Consider the following 18,827-nt stretch of genomic DNA (forward strand, 5'->3'; position numbering starts at 1 on the left):
TTTTAAACGCCTTTACCTGTCGGCTACAGACTTTGCAGTCAGTGTCACGGAACAGTTGGGACACATTAATGACGCTAGCAGGATTAGCAAGACGACATTTGTATCGACTTCTGCTTTTCTATTGCTCCTACGGCAGTGCATATTTTCAAGCTACTGGAATCAACAAGAGTTCTGATACATAGGGTTTCCTATCAGATTGACCGCAAAGCGGCTACAGTCTTGTAGATGGCTTAGGACCAATTGAACTCAGATCTTAGATCCTAGGATCTGGAGGGACCTCATCTTAAAGTTATTCTTCTATTACACTTCTGGCCATAACAGGCCGTCTTCCTACAACTGGTCGTATTCCTTTCGGAATTCGTCCTGGTTAGAAGTTTTGAAGTAAATGGATTAATCAAGTCAGAATTTAAGACTTCCATGCATTCTACCGGCAAGCGTGGACCGGCTTAAGGTTACCCCTAGGGTTTTCACCTTTTTCTGCCATCACACCTCCGATTCCGGAGGTACCACTATCAATCATATTTCCGTACTTCGCAAATCGATGACTTCGCGACCTGTATTATCCATGATTTTAAAGGCGCCTGTTATTGGTTCAAGAAGAGGCTATATTCTGTAGATAGGTCATAAACTTATAAGTGTTAAACACTGTCCTATTCTACCAATTTTCAAGTGTGTTTGGAGTGGGAAAGTTCGGCTTGCCGTGGTTTCTTTGCCCACCCATCCTTGACAAATGGTTCCGGTCACCGGTCGGTATTTACCGGTCCGGTCACCGGTCCTTCTGCTGAGACGTCTATTCTTACGTCCGTTTCAGCTTTATTTTTAAGATAATTGTATTAATCTCGGGATTATTAAATGACACAGATTTCCATCTTTTTGTCATTATTTACCACTATTCAGTGGTGTCTAGTCTAGAAGATTATCTTGGCAAGAATATAGTTTATTCTACCACAACCTTCCTTACATCTTATACAGATGTGAGCAGATAAGGTTATGGACGATCACATAGAACAACGTATCTCGATTGTCTCAATTATGTGGTATCCTAACGAATATCACCTGCACATCTACATCTTGAAAAGCGAAAATTCTTTTTAGCTGTTTTTCATTTACAACACATTTTCACGATTCCTTTGTGATGGTTTCAACTATCACACATCGGTCGTGGTTTACTTACAGACACGGAGGTGATCATATTGTCACTCCTTGTAACTGGAAATCAGGAACTTATTCGTTCTTTGCAAGGACAACAAATTTTCTTTATAGTCTTTCTCATACCAGTTCGTCTCAACGCCCTGTTGGACGTTTTGTCCTGCAGTTCTTTCTTTCGAATTATTTTTCCGTTGGGTTCAATAATGTAATTGCGCATGCGCGGCAGTGAAGTTGCAGACGAGTTGCATGGTGTACATAGTATATCAAAGAATGTTGTTTATCATCAAACGCTAGTTATTAGCGTTATGCGATCGTATATCGCAGTGTGTACCGGTATGCTGAACAACGTCAACAATGCAGTTCACAGAAATCGATCCAGCAGGGTGTGCGATTGTTATACATTCGTCCATTGACATAAACTGGAATATCTTGCCTTCTTGGTGAGTTTTTGCCATAATTTCATGAAATATACTTAATGAACCATGGGATTATGGTTCTACGACCTTTTAAGTCTCCTGTACAATTATTTTCAGGTCAAATATCATATCTCACTGAGACATATTTTTACTGATCCAAACATGTGCCACTTCATGTCTGGCCATTAATAACTTTTAGTTATCTCTACAGAAGAACGTTTTTCTGTTAGAGTTTCAATCCTTGTTACTCGTGCAAGGATAATTCCATCAGAACTGTATAAAGGTTCTATGGAAATTCATTTTTTACTGGGTAATTGAGAGCATAGTTATTACCTTAATCACTCTGCTAGATACATAGAGGTTTTTCTCATCTTTTTCTTGATGATAAGAAATTTGTTCTTTTCTTCATCAAAGGATAGAGATTATGCTTTAGTATACCTTGTTTTGTGTAAGTCATCGCAACTCTGTGCTGTCTTACCTATTTTGGAACTGATCCAAACTATGGAACGTCAACACTATGTTTTTCGTTCCTTTACCTTTTTAAGCGGTTTTGACTTGTGTAACATATTGGGATGCTTAATGAGCTCCCTATGAACCTTTTTCATCAGGCTTATTAACAGTTCCAATATAATTTTAAGACGGTTTTCCTTCTTATTATGGCTTTTACCATACGGAGAATTGAAATTCATGCTTTTTCTGTTGAATACGACCAATACCAGTTGGATCTATTGTCGTTTTCACTTTGTTGTGTCAGCCAGGATTCCTTGCTTAATATCAAGTCCTCTATATGGCTTCTACCTTCAAGTTTCCAAGTTTTCTTAAACTGGTAGTCATGAAGATGAGGATAAACTTCTTTGGGCAATCAGGGCTTTGAAGTTCTATCTCAGCAGTGTTAGTCAGAAGTCCATTCGAGGTTCTCAAAGACACTCTTCTTTTCCCCAAAAAAAGGGGGGGGAGATGTGTCTGCGGCTTCTATTTCTCGGGGTTAGACCTCGACTAAGGAAAGTTAATCTTATCCTATCTAAGGATTCATTCCTTTTTAGGATCTGACCGCATGAATTAAGAGCTCTGTCTGTTTTGTGGGCATATATTAATCACACCCCACTTTTTGACGTGCTCTAAGCTGTTTACTGGAGGAATCCGACCACCTTGTAATCTTTTTATCTTCATTTTCTGAAGTGCCAACAATACAATTTGTATACGTTTGGGCTTGTTGTGGTTTCACTAACGGTAGTGTCTTCTTTACGACATAGACATATTACTCTGTCCGAAAAGTCATAATTAATACCGTTTTAACGAAGATTACTTGATATCATTAGCTGATAACCCTGTTTATGGGTTCTACTGTGTTGGGAAAATATATACAAACCTTCCCACCGCAGCTGCAAAATCAGCATACAATAACAGGTCAGTATTTATGACATTAAAACAAATTTTTTAAATAAAATTCATTTTAATTATTAAATACTTACCTGCTATCGGTAAGTCTCACCTCCCACCCCGCTATTCGATTAATATTTTTGTACCGGTATATATATTGAAAGAATATTGAGGGTTGGTTACCAATTTTTGGCTAGGTTGCATTGCACTATGTTTAACCTGGCCTGTATTACGGTATTGAGGTGGCGGATTCCCAGTTAAAATTCTGGATGCGTTATTTCCCCTTGGAAAGTATAAGCATACGATAACAGGTAAGTATTTAATAATTAAAATGAATTTTATTTAAAAAATTTGTTTTAGGGGTGTTTGACTGCACTATAAGTCCTCCGGGATCTTAGGTATGCCATACCGTTGTACCATAGGATTTATTAGAGGGGTGTTTGACTGCACTATTAGTGCTCCAGGATCTTGGGTATGCCATACCTTTGTACCATAGGATTTATTATAGGGGTGTTTGACTGCACTATTAGTGCTCCAGGATCTTAGGTATGCCATACTGTTGTACCATAGGATTTATTATAGGGGTGTTTGACTGCACTATTAGTGCTCGATCTTAGGTATGCCATACCGTTGTACCATAGGATTTATTATAGGGGTGTGTGACTGCACTATTAGTGCTCCAGGATCTTAGGTATGCCATACCGTTGTACCATAGGATTTGTTTTAGGGGTGTTTGACTGCACTAGTAGTGCTCCAGGATTTTCGGTATGCCATACCGTTGTACCATAGGATTTGTTTTAGGGGTGTTTGACTGCACTATTAGTCCTTCAGGATCTAAGGTATGCCATACCGTTGTACCATAGAATTTATTATAGGGGTGTTTGACTGCACTATTAGTGCTCCAGGATCTTAGGTATGCCATACCGTTGTACCATATGATTTTGTTTTAGGGGTGTTTGACTGCACTATTAGTGCTCCAGGATCTTAGGTATGCCATACTGTTTTACCATAGGATTTGTTTTAGGGGTGTGTTAGTGCCCTATTAGTGGTTGAAGTTTGCTAAACATATGATCTAAAATCACGTAATTGACTACTTGACACTTGGCAAAAGTTGATTTATAACATGCCAATTACTAAAATGCTATGAACTTATTGAGTTTACTATTTCAGGCAAAGAAAAAATTGTTTCCATTTAATTTTCACCATACTTTTATGTCATTTAGCGCATGTAAAGCTCATAATTACACCTAATATTGCATGCTGAGATCTTATTGGATACATACATTAAAACAATATCCATTTGGTTTTGTTTTAAAAACAAAATCCTTTTTGAGGTTCACTAAATTTATTGAGTGTACCAGTATGTATATAAGTGTTTGGCTGAACTATAAGTCTTTCAAGTTAAGTGCACTTTTTTCCTTAAGTAATTCAGAGATATAATTGACCACAAGGAAAGCTTCCAGATATTTACGACCAAGTTACATTGATATGCATTAAGCCTTTATCAAAATATCTCAACAGATCTCATTTCGGCTGAGTTTAAGAGAGATGATCACAACCTTCATCTCTATATATCCATGTTTAGTGTTTAATAGAATAATAAAACCCTACTTGCAAGGTTCACATATACTCTGATTATACATATGATATATGACCTGTGCTCTTGAAAAACCAGGCCTAATAAGTGTGCGTAAAGTATTGTACTTAATTAGCCTGTGAGGTCCGAATAGGCTGATCAGCGAAGACGCTTTGCACTTAGACTGGTTTTCTGTTTACAAGAGACTTTTAAACGTAAGATTTCATAAAAGTGGGAAGTGTCATCCCGGATAAGCCTGGTTTTCCCAGAGCCTTTCCCATAAGTATTTCAACCTTACAAAAATGTTTTATGCATATTTTTCCAGGTTTATGAGTACTGAGCAAAAGAAAAGCCAGGGAGCGAAGCGGGACAATGAGGTTCTGATACAGCGTCGTAAGCAGGGAGGCAACACCGTACCATACAGAATCATCGACAATGCTCTGAAGCTTACACCTGAAGACTGGTACAGAAATAGGCTCATATATTATATGTTCCATTTACTAGTACAGAAATAGGCTCATATATGTATGAAGGCTGGTATTGAAATAGGCTCATATATGTTTGAAGACTGGTACAGAAATACACTCATATTTGTATGATGGCTGGTATTGAAATAGGCTCATATATGTTAGAAGACTGGTACAGAAATAGGCTCATATTTGTTTGAAGACTGGTACAGAAATACGCTCATATATGTTTGAAGACTGGTACAGAAATAGGCTCATATATGTATGAAGGCTGGTACAGAAATAGGCTCATATATGTTTGAAGACTGGTACAGAAATAGGCTCATATATGTTTGAAGACTGGTACAGAAATATGCTCATATATGTATGAAGACTGGTACAGAAATAGGCTTATATTTGTTTGAAGACTGGTACAGAAATAGACTCATATTTGTTTGAAGACTGGTACAGAAATAGGCCCACATTTGTTTGACGACTGGTACAGATATAGGCTCATATATGTTAGAAGTCTAGTACAGTAATAGGCTCATATATGTTTGAAGACTGGTACAGAAAAATGCTCATATATGTTTGAAGACTGGTACAGAAATAGGCTCATATTTGTTTGAAGACTGGTACAGAAATAGGCTCATATTTGTTTGAAGACTGGTTCAGAAATAGGCTCATATATGTTTGAAGACTGGTACAGAAATATGCTCATATATGTTTGAAGACTTGTACAGAAATAGGCTCATATTTGTTTGAAGACTGGTACAGAAATAGGCTCATATTTGTTTGAAGACTGGTTCAGAAATAGGCTCATATATGTTTGAAGACTGGTACGGAATTAGGCCCATATTTGTTTGATGACTGGTACAGATATAGGCTCATATATTTAAGAAGACTAGTACAGAAATACACTGATATATGTTTAAAGACGGGTACAGAAATATGCTCATATATGTTTGAAGACTGGTACAGAAATAGACTCATATTTGTTTATCAGGAGAGATGACTGGTACAGAAATAGGCTCATATATGTTATCAGAAGATTAATACTTTGCATCAAGACAGTTGAATAAGTATCAAAAATGCATGCTTTCAAAGAAAAAATTATATTAGAAAATGTGAAAATTTGCTTTATTTTAAAATATCTTCATCAATTTATGTCGCTGATAACAGATTTTAGCAGCCAATCAGAGATTTTAGCTTTGGGCTATTTTGGCTATTGGTTACTAATGGTAACATTAAAATATTTTTTAGCGACTTCTTATGCTAGAAAATATCTGTCTCTCTTGAAAACATTATTTTCTCTGATAACTTATGAATTAAAATTGATAACCTTACAAAACCAACAAATAACCTGTACATCTTTTTCAAATTAAGCAATGAGCAAAGCAAAGAAAAAGTTTTCTGATTGCAAGAAAAGAAGAATTTGTCACTGAATGATAAAGATAAAATAAGTTTTGTATTTTAAATTGTTTACTGGTCAATAAACCACTCTTAGTTATTTTGATGCCTGTGTATTAAGCAATTTAAGCAACCTACGCATTTGAAATCCAAATAATTGTTTTTTGGCAAATAAACAAACATATATTAAATCCTAATTAATTAAGTGATGTTAGGCATTCCAGATTTCCCTTGCAGGGACAGAGTTGTGGCAGTGTTTAATCAGGTTAGACATTCCAGATTTCCCTTGCAGGGACAGAGTTGTGGCAGTGTTTGTCAAGGTTATACATGAAAGTTTTTCCCTTGCAGGGACAGAGTTGTGGCAGAGTTTGTTCAGGTTAGGCACTCCAGATTTCCCTTGCAGGGACAGCGTTTTGGCAGTGTTTGTTCAGGTTAGACATTCCAGATTTCCCTTGCATGGACAGAGTTGTGGCAGAATTTGTTCAGGTTAGACATTCAAGATTTCCCTTGCAGGGACAGAGTTGTGGCAGTGTTTGTTCAGGTTAGACATTCACGATTTACCTTGCAGGGACAGAGTTGTGGCAGTGTTTGTTAATGTTAAATATAAAAGATTTCCCTTGCAGGGACAGAGTTATGGCAGTGTTTGTTCAGGTTAGGTATTAAAGATTTCCCTTGCAGGGACAGAGTTGTGGCAGTGTTTGTTCAGGTTAGACATTCAAGGTTTCCCTTGCAGGGACAGAATTGTGGCAGTGTTTGTTCAGGTTCGACATTCAAGATTTCCCTTGCAGGGACAGAGTGGTGGCAGGGTTTGTTCAGGTTAGTTACACAAGATTTCCCTTGCAGGGACAGAGTTGTGGCAGTATTTGTTCAGATTAGACATTCAAGATTTCCCTTTCAGGGACATAGTTGTGGCAGTGTTTGTTCAGGTTAGACATTCAAGATTCCCCTTGCAGGGACAGATTTGTGGCAGTGTTTGTTCAGGTTAGACATTCAAGATTTCCCTTGCAGGGACATAGTTGTGGCAGTGTTTGTTCAGGTTAGACATTCAAGATTTCCCTTGCAGGGACAGAGTTGTGGCAGTGTTTGTTCAGGTTAGACATTCACGATTTCCCTTGCAGGGACAGAGTTGTGGCTGTGTTTGTTCATGTTAAATATTAAAGATTTCCCTTGCAGGGACAGAGTTATGGCAGTGTTTGTTCAGGTTAGGTATTAAAGATTTCCCTTGCAGGGACAGAGTTGTGGCAGTGTTTGTTCAGGTTAGACATTCAAGGTTTCCCTTGCAGGGACAGAGTTGTGGCAGTGTTTATTCAGGTTAGACATTCATGATTTCCCTTGCAGGGACAGAGTTGTGGCAGTGTTTGTTCAGGGTCCGGCTTGGCAGTTTAAAGGTTGGCCATGGGATGGAAATCCTACAGAAATATTCTCAAAAAGTAAGTCCAGTCTAGAGTGTATATTTCTTTTTGACTTGCAATAAGCCAGAAATTTCATGTTTGATTTGTGATTTTATTCAATCTGTTTTGGGGATGTCAATGGTGTTTTAATAAAATTATGTTTTTTTATTTGGTTACATACAATAGTCTTATAAAAATATGATTGGTTTGTTAAGCTGAATGTTTCCAATGATGGGGTTGGTTATAATGGTTGCTTACATGCATCAAAGGCCCGTCTGGCTGGTTAATCCATGGCTTACTTTGCTAAATGCAGTGTTAGCCCTTATGGCCATAGTTAATCCTTGGCTTATTTTCCTAAATGCAGCGTCAGCCCATATGGCAATGGTTAATCAAAGGGTTATTTGGCTTAATGCAGCATCAGCCCTTATGGCCATGGTTTATCCATGGCTTATTTGGCTAAATACAGCATAAGCCCTTATAGCCATGGTTAATCCATGGCTTATTTGGTTTAATGCAGCATCAGTCCTTATGGCTATGGTTAATCCATGGCTTATTTGGTTTAATGCAGCATCAGTATGTCCATGGTAAATCCATGGCTTATTTGGTTTAATGCAGCATCAACCCTTATGGCCATGGTTAATCCATGGCTTATTTGGTTTCATGCAGCATCAGCCCTTATGGCCATGGTTAATCCATGGCTTATTTGGTTTAATGCAGCATCAGTCCTTATGTCCATGGTAAATGCATGGCTTATTTGGTTTAATGCAGCGTGAGCCCTTATGGCCATGGTTAACACATGGCTAATTTGGCTAAATACATCGCCAGTCCTTAATTCCATGGTTAATCCATGGCTTATTTGGCTAAATGCAGCATCAGCCCTTATGTCCATGGTTTATACATGGCTTATTTGGTTTAATGCAGCATCAGCTCTTATGTCCACGGTAAACTGGCTTCTCTGGTGAAATGCATCATCAGCCCTTATGGCCATGGTTAATCCATGGCTTATTTGGTTTAATGCAGCATAAGCCCTTTTGGCCATGGTTAATCCATGGCGTATTTGGCTAAATGCAGCATCAGCCCATATGGCCATGGTTAATCCATGGCTCATTTATCTAAATGCAGAGTCAGCCCTTCATATTTACTATTGATGTTTCAGCTACAGACAGGTATATTCAAAAACATGTTTACTGTAGACTGATGAATTGAATGAATATTTGCCCCAGAATCACATACTTTTGCTTTGGAAAGGTTTTTTGAATACATTTTTGATATAAACTTGATGAATTAAAAGTTGAATTGCACTTAAATCATATCAAAATACTTTTGACTGGTATACATTTAAAATGTTTATGCTCTTAGATAGATTAATTCAAAGGTTAATCTTACCACAATCAGATCATTTTTTCTCAGACAGGTGTATATATATATAACATTTATGCTATAAACTGTATGCTTTCAAAAGTTAATTACACGGTAATCACATCATTTTGCAGTCAAAGCGTTCCATAATTACACGGTAATCACATCATTTTGCAGTCAAAGCGTTCCATAATTACACTGTAATCACATCATTTTGCAGTCAAAGCGTTCCATAATTACACGGTAATCACATCATTTTGCAGTCAAAGCGTTCCATAATTACACGGTAATCACATCATTTTGCAGTCAAAGCGTTTCATAATTACACCGTAATCACATAATTTTGCAGTCAAAGCGTTCCATAATTACACGGTAATCACAGCATTTTGCAGTCAAAAAGTTCCATAATTACACCATTATCACATCATTTTGCAGTCAAAGCGTTCCATAATTACATGGTAATCACATCATTTTGCAGTCAAAGCGTTCCATAATTACACCGTTATCACATCATTTTGCAGTAAAAGCGTTCCATAATTACACCGTAATCACATCATTTTGCAGTCAAAGCGTTTCATAATTACACGGTAATCACATCATTTTGCAGTCAAAGCGTTCCATAATTACACGGTAATCACATCATTTTGCAGTCAAAGCGTTCCATAATTAATCCGTAATCACATCATTTTGCAGTCAAAGCGTACCATAATTACACGGTAATCACATCATTTTGCAGTCAAAGCGTTCCATAATTACACCGTAATCACATCATTTTGCAGTCAAAGCGTTCCATAATTACACCGTAATCACATCATTTTGCAGTCAAAGCGTTCCATAATTACACGGTAATTACATCGTTTTGCAGTCAAAGCGTTCCATAATTACACGGTAATCACATCATTTTGCTGTCAATGCGTTCCATAATTACACCGTAATCACATCATTTTGCAGTCAAAGTGTTCCATAATTACACCGTAATCACATCATTTTGCAGTCAAAGCATTCCATAATTACACGGTAATCACATCATTTTGCAGTCAAAGCGTTCCATAATTACACGGTAATCACTTCATTTTGCAGTCAAAGCGTTCCATAATTACGCGGTAATCACATCATTTTGCTGTCAATGCGTTCCATAATTACACCGTAATCACATCATTTTGCAGTCAAAGCGTTCCATAATTACACCGTAATCACATCATTTTGCAGTCAAAGTGTTCCATAATTACACGGTAATCACATCATTTTGCTGTCAAAGCGTTCCATAATTACACTGTAATCACATCATTTTGCAGTCAAAGCGTTCCATAATTACACCGTAATCACATCATTTTGCAGTCAAAGCGTTCCATAATTACACGGTAATCACATCATTTTGCAGTCAAAGCGTTTCATAATTACAGGGTAATCACATCATTTTGCAGTCAAAGCGTTCCATAATTACACGGTAATCACATCATTTTGCAGTCAAAGCGTTCCATAATTACACGGTAATCACATCATTTTGCAGTCAAAGCGTTCCATAATTACACTGTTATCACATCATTTTGCAGTCAAAGCGTTCCATAATTACACGGTAATCACATCATTTTGCAGTCAAAGCGTTTCATAATTACATGGTAATCACATCATTTTGCAGTCAAAGCGTTCCATAATTACAAGGTAATCACATCATTTTGCAGTCAAAGCGTTCCATAATTACACGGTAATCACATCATTTTGCAGTCAAAGCGTTCCATAATTACACGGTAATCACATCATTTTGCAGTCAAAGTGTTCCATAATTACACGGTAATCACATCATTTTGCAGTCAAAGCGTTTCATAATAACAGGGTAATCACTTCATTTTGCAGTCAAAGCGTTCCATAATTACACGGTAATCACATCATTTTGCAGTCAAAGCGTTCCATAATTACACGGTAATCACATAATTTTGCAGTCACAGCGTTCCATAATTACACCGTTATCACATCATTTTGCAGTCAAAGTGTTCCATAATTACACCCTAATCACATCATTTTGCAGTCAAAGCGTTCCATAATTACACCGTAATCACATCATTTTGCAGTCAAAGCGTTCCATAATTACACGGTAATCACATTATTTTGCTGTCAAAGCGTTCCATAATTACACGGTAATCACATCATTTTGCAGTCAAAGCGTTCCATAATTACACGGTAATCACATCATTTTGCAGTCAAAGCGTTTCATAATTACACGGTAATCACATCATTTTGCAGTCAAAGCGTTCCATAATTACACGGTAATCACATAATTTTGCAGTCAAAGCGTTCCATAATTACACGGTAATCACATCATTTTGCAGTCAGAGCGTTCCATAATTACACCATTATCACATCATTTTGCAGTCAAAGCGTTCCATAATTACACGGTAATCACATCATTTTGCAGTCAAAGCGTTCCATAATTACACGGTAATCACATCATTTTGCAGTCAAAGCGTTCCATAATTACACTTTAATCACATCATTTTGCAGTCAAAGCGTTCCATAATTACACGGTGATCACATCATTTTGCAGTCAAAACGTTCCATAATTACACCGTAATCACATCATTTTGCAGTCAAAGCGTTCCATAATTACACGGTAATCACATCATTTTGCTGTCAAAGCGTTCCATAATTACATAAAGTAATCACATCATTTTGCAGTCAAAGCGTACCATAATTACACCGTAATCACATCATTTTGCAGTCAAAGCGTTCCATAATTACACCGTAATCACATCATTTTGCAGTCAAAGCGTTCCATAATTACACCGTAATCACATCATTTTGCAGTCAAAGCGTTCCATAATTACACGGTAATTACATCATTTTGCAGTCAAAGCGTTCCATAATTACACGGTAATCACATCATTTTGCTGTCAATGCGTTCCATAATTACACCGTAATCACATCATTTTGCAGTCAAAGCGTTCCATAATTACACCGTAATCACATCATTTTGCAGTCAAAGCGTTCCATAATTACACGGTAATCACATCATTTTGCAGTCAAAGCGTTCCATAATTACACGGTAATCACTTCATTTTGCAGTCAAAGCGTTCCATAATTACACGGTAATCACTTCATTTTGCAGTCAAAGCGTTCCATAATTACGCGGTAATCACATCATTTTGCAGTCAATGCGTTCCATAATTACACCGTAATCACATCATTTTGCAGTCAAAGCGTTCCATAATTACAGGGTAATCACATCATTTTGCAGTCAAAGCGTTCCATAATTACACGGTAATCACATCATTTTGCTGTCAAAGCGTTCCATAATTACACTGTAATCACATCATTTTGCAGTCAAAGCGTTCCATAATTACACAGTAATCACATCATTTTGCTGTCAAAGCGTTCCATAATTACACGGTAATCACATCATTTTGCAGTCAAAGCTATTCATAATTACATAACGTAATCACATCATTTTGCAGTCAAAGCGTTCCATAATTACAAGGTAATCACATCATTTTGCAGTCAAAGCGTTCCATAATTACACGGTAATCACATCATTTTGCAGTCAAAGCGTTCCATAATTACACGGTAATCACATCATTTTGCAGTCAAAGCGTTCCATAATTACACGGTAATCACATCATTTTGCAGTCAAAGCGTTTCATAATTACACGGTAATCACTTCATTTTGCAGTCAAAGCGTTCCATAATTACACGGTAATCACATCATTTTGCAGTCAAAGCGTTCCATAATTACACGGTAATCACATCATTTTGCAGTCACAGCGTTCCATAATTACACCGTTATCACATCATTTTGCAGTCAAAGTGTTCCATAATTACACCCTAATCACATCATTTTGCAGTCAAAGCGTTCCATAATTACACCGTAATCACATCATTTTGCAGTCAAAGCGTTCCATAATTACACGGTAATCACATTATTTTGCTGTCAAAGCGTTCCATAATTACACGGTAATCACATCATTTTGCAGTCAAAGCGTTCCATAATTACACTGTAATCACATCATTTTGCAGTCAAAGCGTTCCATAATTACACGGTAATCACATCATTTTGCAGTCAAAGCGTTCCATAATTACACGGTAATCACATCATTTTGCAGTCAAAGCGTTCCATAATTACACCGTAATCACATCATTTTGCAGTCAAAGCGTTCCATAATTACACCATTATCACATCATTTTGCAGTCAAAGCGTTCCATAATTACACGGTAATCACATCATTTTGCAGTCAAAGCGTTCCATAATTACACGGTAATCACATCATTTTGCAGTCAAAGCGTTCCATAATTACACCGTAATCACATCATTTTGCAGTCAAAGCGTTCCATAATTACAGGGTAATCACATCATTTTGCAGTCAAAACGTTCCATAATTACACCGTAATCACATCATTTTGCAGTCAAAGCGTTCCATAATTACACCGTAATCACATCATTTTGCAGTCAAAGCATTCCATAATTACATAACGTAATCACATCATTTTGCAGTCAAAGCGTTCCATAATTACACCGTAATCACATCATTTTGCAGTCAAAGCGTTCCATAATTACACGGTAATCACATCATTTTGCAGTCAAAGCGTTTCATAATTACACGGTAATCACATCATTTTGCAGTCAAAGCGTTCCATAATTACACGGTTATCACATCATTTTGCAGTCAAAGCGTTCCATAATTACACGGTAATCACATCATTTTGCAGTCAAAGCGTTCCATAATTACACGGTAATCACATCATTTTGCAGTCAAAGCGTTCCATAATTACACGGTAATCACATCATTTTGCAGTCAAAGCGTTCCATAATTACAGGGTAATCACATCATTTTGCAGTCAAAGCGTTCCATAATTACACGGTAATCACATCATTTTGCAGTCAAAGCGTTCCATAATTACACGGTAATCACATCATTTTGCAGTCAAAGCGTTCCATAATTACACCGTAATCACATCATTTTGCAGTCAAAGCGTTCCATAATTACACGGTAATCACATCATTTTGCAGTCAAAGCGTTCCATAATTACACCGTAATCACATCATTTTGCAGTCAAAGCGTTCCATAATTACACGGTAATCACATCATTTTGCAGTCAAAGCGTTCCATAATTACACGGTAATCACATCATTTTCAGTCAAAGCGTTCCATAATTACACTGTAATCACATCATTTTGCAGTCAAAGCGTTCCATAATTACACCATAATCACATCATTTTGCAGTCAAAGCGTTCCATAATTACACCGTAATCACATCATTTTGCAGTCAAAGCGTTCCATAATTACACGGTAATAACATCATTTTGCAGTCAAAGCGTTCTATAATTACACGGTAATCACATCATTTTGCAGTCAAAGCGTTCCATAATTACATGGTAATCACATCATTTTGCAGTCAAAGCGTTCCATAATTACACGGTAATCACATCATTTTGCAGTCAAAGCGTTCCATAATTACACGGTAATCACATCATTTTGCAGTCAAAGCGTTCCATATGAAGTTTGCTGAGATGCCTACTGAGGCCAACGTGTTGAAGTGGAATGTAACCGTGATAGATCTGGACCGGACCAGACGACATCTCGACAGAGCCAGTCTCCAAACCATCTGGGAGGTCCTCGACAAGTAAGCAGACATGTCTAACATGTTATTTTTTATATACTCGTGAAAACGAAGTTTCAGATGCGGTATATTTGGGTCACTGTATCTCTTGGTTTGTAATTCAATTGGTTGGTTTTTCTGCCCAAAAAATGTTGTAAGTTTGGTGAGCAAATTACTTAAAAATTTCTGAGGATATTAAAATCAAACTTGCAATTTTTCATTTGCTTGAAGTGTTTATATGTAAGAAATGTTTTTCATACCCAGTGATTCTCGCAAAGTTTTTTTGGGTTAAACATGGCTGACAAGAGGGTGAGGGAGTATAAGTCACGTTTGTGACAAAGCGTTAGTTTGCAATGCTTAACCCATTGATGCCTAGTGGACTCTCCCATCATTCTAAATTGGATCAATTCATTTCCAAAATTAGAAATGTCTAGTACATTTATTTCTATATTTAGACTATTTCTAACAAAAATTCCTTTAAGCAAACAGCACAGACCCTGTATTTGAATTGCAAAAAAAGAAACCAGATATTTATTAGATCTGGGGCTGTATCCACAAAGATCCTGAGGGAGATTTTTGCCTAAGTTTACATATTTTCCCCTTAATTTTCGCTATTTTCCCTTAATTTTTAAGATATTCCTCAAGTATTATCCACAAAACAAAATGCCCTTATGTTTTGCCTTAAGTCGGCATTTTCGCCTTAACTTTTAAGGAACCTCCGGAGGACCCTTAAATATTAAGGAAAAAACTAACGTAGCGTCCATTTTAACGCGGAATCCTGTTTTCAAGGAGAGAAGTTAGAAAATCATCACAATCGGTGGGTGTATCTTATTTCTTTTGATACATTTATCGATAGTGCAGTTGATTTAAATAGTAATTGTTTCTACCCGTTTATATTTGTTAGCGAGACAGGAAGTTGCAATGTTTACTTCCGTATGTAAAAAAATAAGGAATTGATCGAGGAAGTTTTCGCACGTTGGTTTCAAGCTGTTATTTTGTTATACAAATGTAAACACTGATTTAAAAGCAGTTGATGTGAAGTGTTTTTGTGTTTATGAAAGAATCATACTTGTTTGTTTGAGTCAGTAAGGAGGAAAATCCGGAAATGTTGAATTGGGTTTACGGTCATTTCGTAGCATAGCCGTTTCGTACTACAAAACGTCGTCTGCTATAAACATCCGGTATCGCTTCAGTGCTATTTTAAGATCCACAAAAAACCCAAACGCCGACAGTGGGAATCACAAATAAAACATGGCATTTAATGCTGCTTAAATTCACAAGCATTGTATGCATGTAATAAAAGTCACTCCCTTTATGTTTTCCATAAAAACTCCTTGTGGCACGCTTCGGAAATTAAAATACGTAATAAAATTCAACCGATTCTCTTTAGACAGAGACAACCGCCATTTTTGTGTGCCGAGAAATCTCGTGGTATGTTATAATGACGACGTCATCGTGATGCTATTTTTATGACAGGGAACCCGGGGATGTCCCTGACAACAAACTTAAGTCACTCCTTAGGCGAATTATGTTTCACTGAGGGAAAAAAATGCACGAGACAAAAACTTACCTAATCTTTTTCCTAAGGAATTTTTAAGAAGAATATTTAAGGGAAAATCTTGCCTTAGGTGATTTTTCGAACTTAAGTAAATAACAAAGAAAATGCCTAAGGATCTTTGTGGATACGGCCCCTGTAGTTTAATGAATTTCTGGTCTCTTTTTAGGATAATCCTCTCCTACAAAAAATACTGTTTTGGACGTCTATCTGTTTGTCTGTCCATAGACACTGCGTAGTCCAACAAAGTACTCTTGCGCCTTCCAACGTACAACATTAAATCTGGCATTATTTGTTCCTTATGATATCAAGTTTTCCCTTATGATCATAGGCAGGAGTACTATACCAAAGAAATGGGAGGATTAAATATAGGAAGTTTGAAATACAACCTTTTTGTGAATATGTTAATGTTGAATACCATGTACTATTTATCAAATTGTTGATAAGGGCACTCACACATTATATACATGTACATGCACATTATATAAATATCATAGACAGTTGAAGAGTAATAGTAAATATTGTTCCCAGACAAAAATGATGTCAACCTAGCCTGACGGCTGATGTTGAAATTACTCTTCCAGTTTCGGAATATTCACTATACCTCTTGACTGCCTAGGATAGTTTTTATGTCCCCCACTATAGTAGTGGGGGACATATTGTTTTTGCCCTGTCTGTTGGTCTGTTGGTTTGTTTGCGCCAACTTTAACATTTTGCAATAACTTGTGCTATATTGAAGATAGCAACTTCATATTTGGCATGCATGTGTATCTCATGAAGCTGCCCATTTTGAGTGGTCAAGGTCAAGGTCATCCTTCAAGGTCAGAGGTCAAATATATGTGGCCAAAATCGCTCATTTTATTAATACTTTTGCAATATTGAAGATAGCAATTTGATATTTGGCATGCATGTGTATCTCATGGAGCTGCACATTTTGAGTGGTGAAAGTTCAAGGTCAAGGTCATACTTCAAGGTCAGAGGTCAAATATATGTGGCCCAAATCGCTTATTTTATAAATACTTTTGCAATATTGAAGATAGCAACTTGATATTTGGCATGCATGTGCATCTCAAGGAGCTGCACATTTTGAGTGGTGAAAGGTCAAGGTCAGAGGTCAAATATATGTGGCCCAAATCGCTTATTTTATGAATACTTTTGCAATATTGAAGATAGCAACTTGATATTTGGCATGCATGTGTATCTCATGGAGCTGCACATTTTGAGTGGTGAAAGGTCAAGGTCAAGGTCATCCTTCACAAGGTCAAGGTCATCCTTCAAGGTCAAACATCATATAGGGGGACATTGTGTTTCACAAACACATCTTTTTTTATCATGCCAAACTAACATGCTGTACTTAAAATAACAAACAAGTAGAACATGCAGATTGTATATGACAATCAAGTGCTAATCACGTTTTACATACATTTTAATAAATGCCTACAATTGAGGGGCTTGAAGTATATTTTCGGAAAACCTGTGTTGCTTTGTTATGCTCATGCGCAGTTTAAATAACAAATTATGACCAGATAGTCATATTTTAATAGCTTAATTACGTTACCTGATATCATATGCTACTAACTCCGAAGAGATCGTAAATAATCCGGAATCTTTCTGTCAAAGAATCCCACACTTTTCATAAACCTGTTGGTCAGGTCAGAACAGTCACATAGTTCCGTGTAGCGGCACAACCAAAACGGGATATTACCCAGAATCACTCTTATTCCGGATGCGATATACAAAGGCCGACATTTTTGTTATTGACTTAATTGTTGCATCTGTTTTGCTGGATTCTTCTGTTTAACAGAATAGAGAAGTTTTTGTATTGTGTTAAAACATTCTCCGTATATATATCCGTGTATTTCTGTATTGTTATGTGTATTTGTTTGTTTGTTCAAGGCAAAATATGCCTCAAACACGTGGCTCATGTGGACACATAAGGGCAGCATGGGATAACCATGGTAGCTGCCTGTCGTGTGCAGGATGTACCCAGGATAACTGCTGCCCTTTCTGTGAGCATTGGTCTGCAGATACCTGGGCCATCAAGCGTCGACCCTTCAAGAGTCGTGGACGCAACAAGAATAGTTCAGATCAAAGTAGGGAAAGTTCCGTTTGTCGGGATGTAAGGGGACTTCCCGAGTGGATCTACGCCTTCCTATTGGCTCTTCCACAATGGCTGTTTTCCAGTCACTTGAGCCAGCCAATAAGCCTTAGCCATCTCCATGGAAAGCCCCTAAGGAGTTGACGGAGCCTAAACAGATGGATGGCGGGAAAAGTTATAAGGCCCCGGTACCCGACCCTTCTACCGGTTTGGACCTTTCCAAACTTCCGGTTCCTGATGCTGACATTAGTAAGCTGTCACTTACAATGCCTTCATCATCTACCCATACAGCAGTCCCTCTTTCCCTGTTGGAAAATTGGGAGCTGAGAGAACGCCGTTCCATAGGTCTGGCTAACCAGCTAGATTTCATGGCAGCCACAGCCTTAGACTTGGTTTGGGAGCTCTCTGCTTCAATCCCAGAGGAGCTCCGGGCCTTGTTGATACATCTTACACGTACT

General features: G+C 37.4%; 1 protein-coding gene across 2 annotated transcripts in view; it reads left to right on the plus strand.

Annotated features, from left to right (window-relative positions):
* The window catches only part of LOC127837921 (parafibromin-like), a 37,343-nt gene that overhangs the window by 16,822 nt on the left and 1,694 nt on the right, over nt 1-18,827 (plus strand). The window contains exons 12-14 of one of the 2 annotated variants that reach the window (XM_052365376.1): nt 4,847-4,984; nt 7,716-7,807; nt 14,599-14,740. In XM_052365376.1, coding sequence (XP_052221336.1) covers nt 4,847-4,984; nt 7,716-7,807; nt 14,599-14,740 — 372 coding nt within the window. Of the gene's footprint in view, nt 1-4,846; nt 4,985-6,725; nt 6,829-7,715; nt 7,808-14,598; nt 14,741-18,827 lie in introns of those variants that run through there. The other variant, XM_052365377.1, reaches the window with a different exon arrangement.

This window comes from Dreissena polymorpha, chromosome 7 (genome assembly GCF_020536995.1).
Source record: "Dreissena polymorpha isolate Duluth1 chromosome 7, UMN_Dpol_1.0, whole genome shotgun sequence".
Classification (NCBI taxonomy): Eukaryota; Metazoa; Mollusca; class Bivalvia; order Myida; family Dreissenidae; genus Dreissena; species Dreissena polymorpha.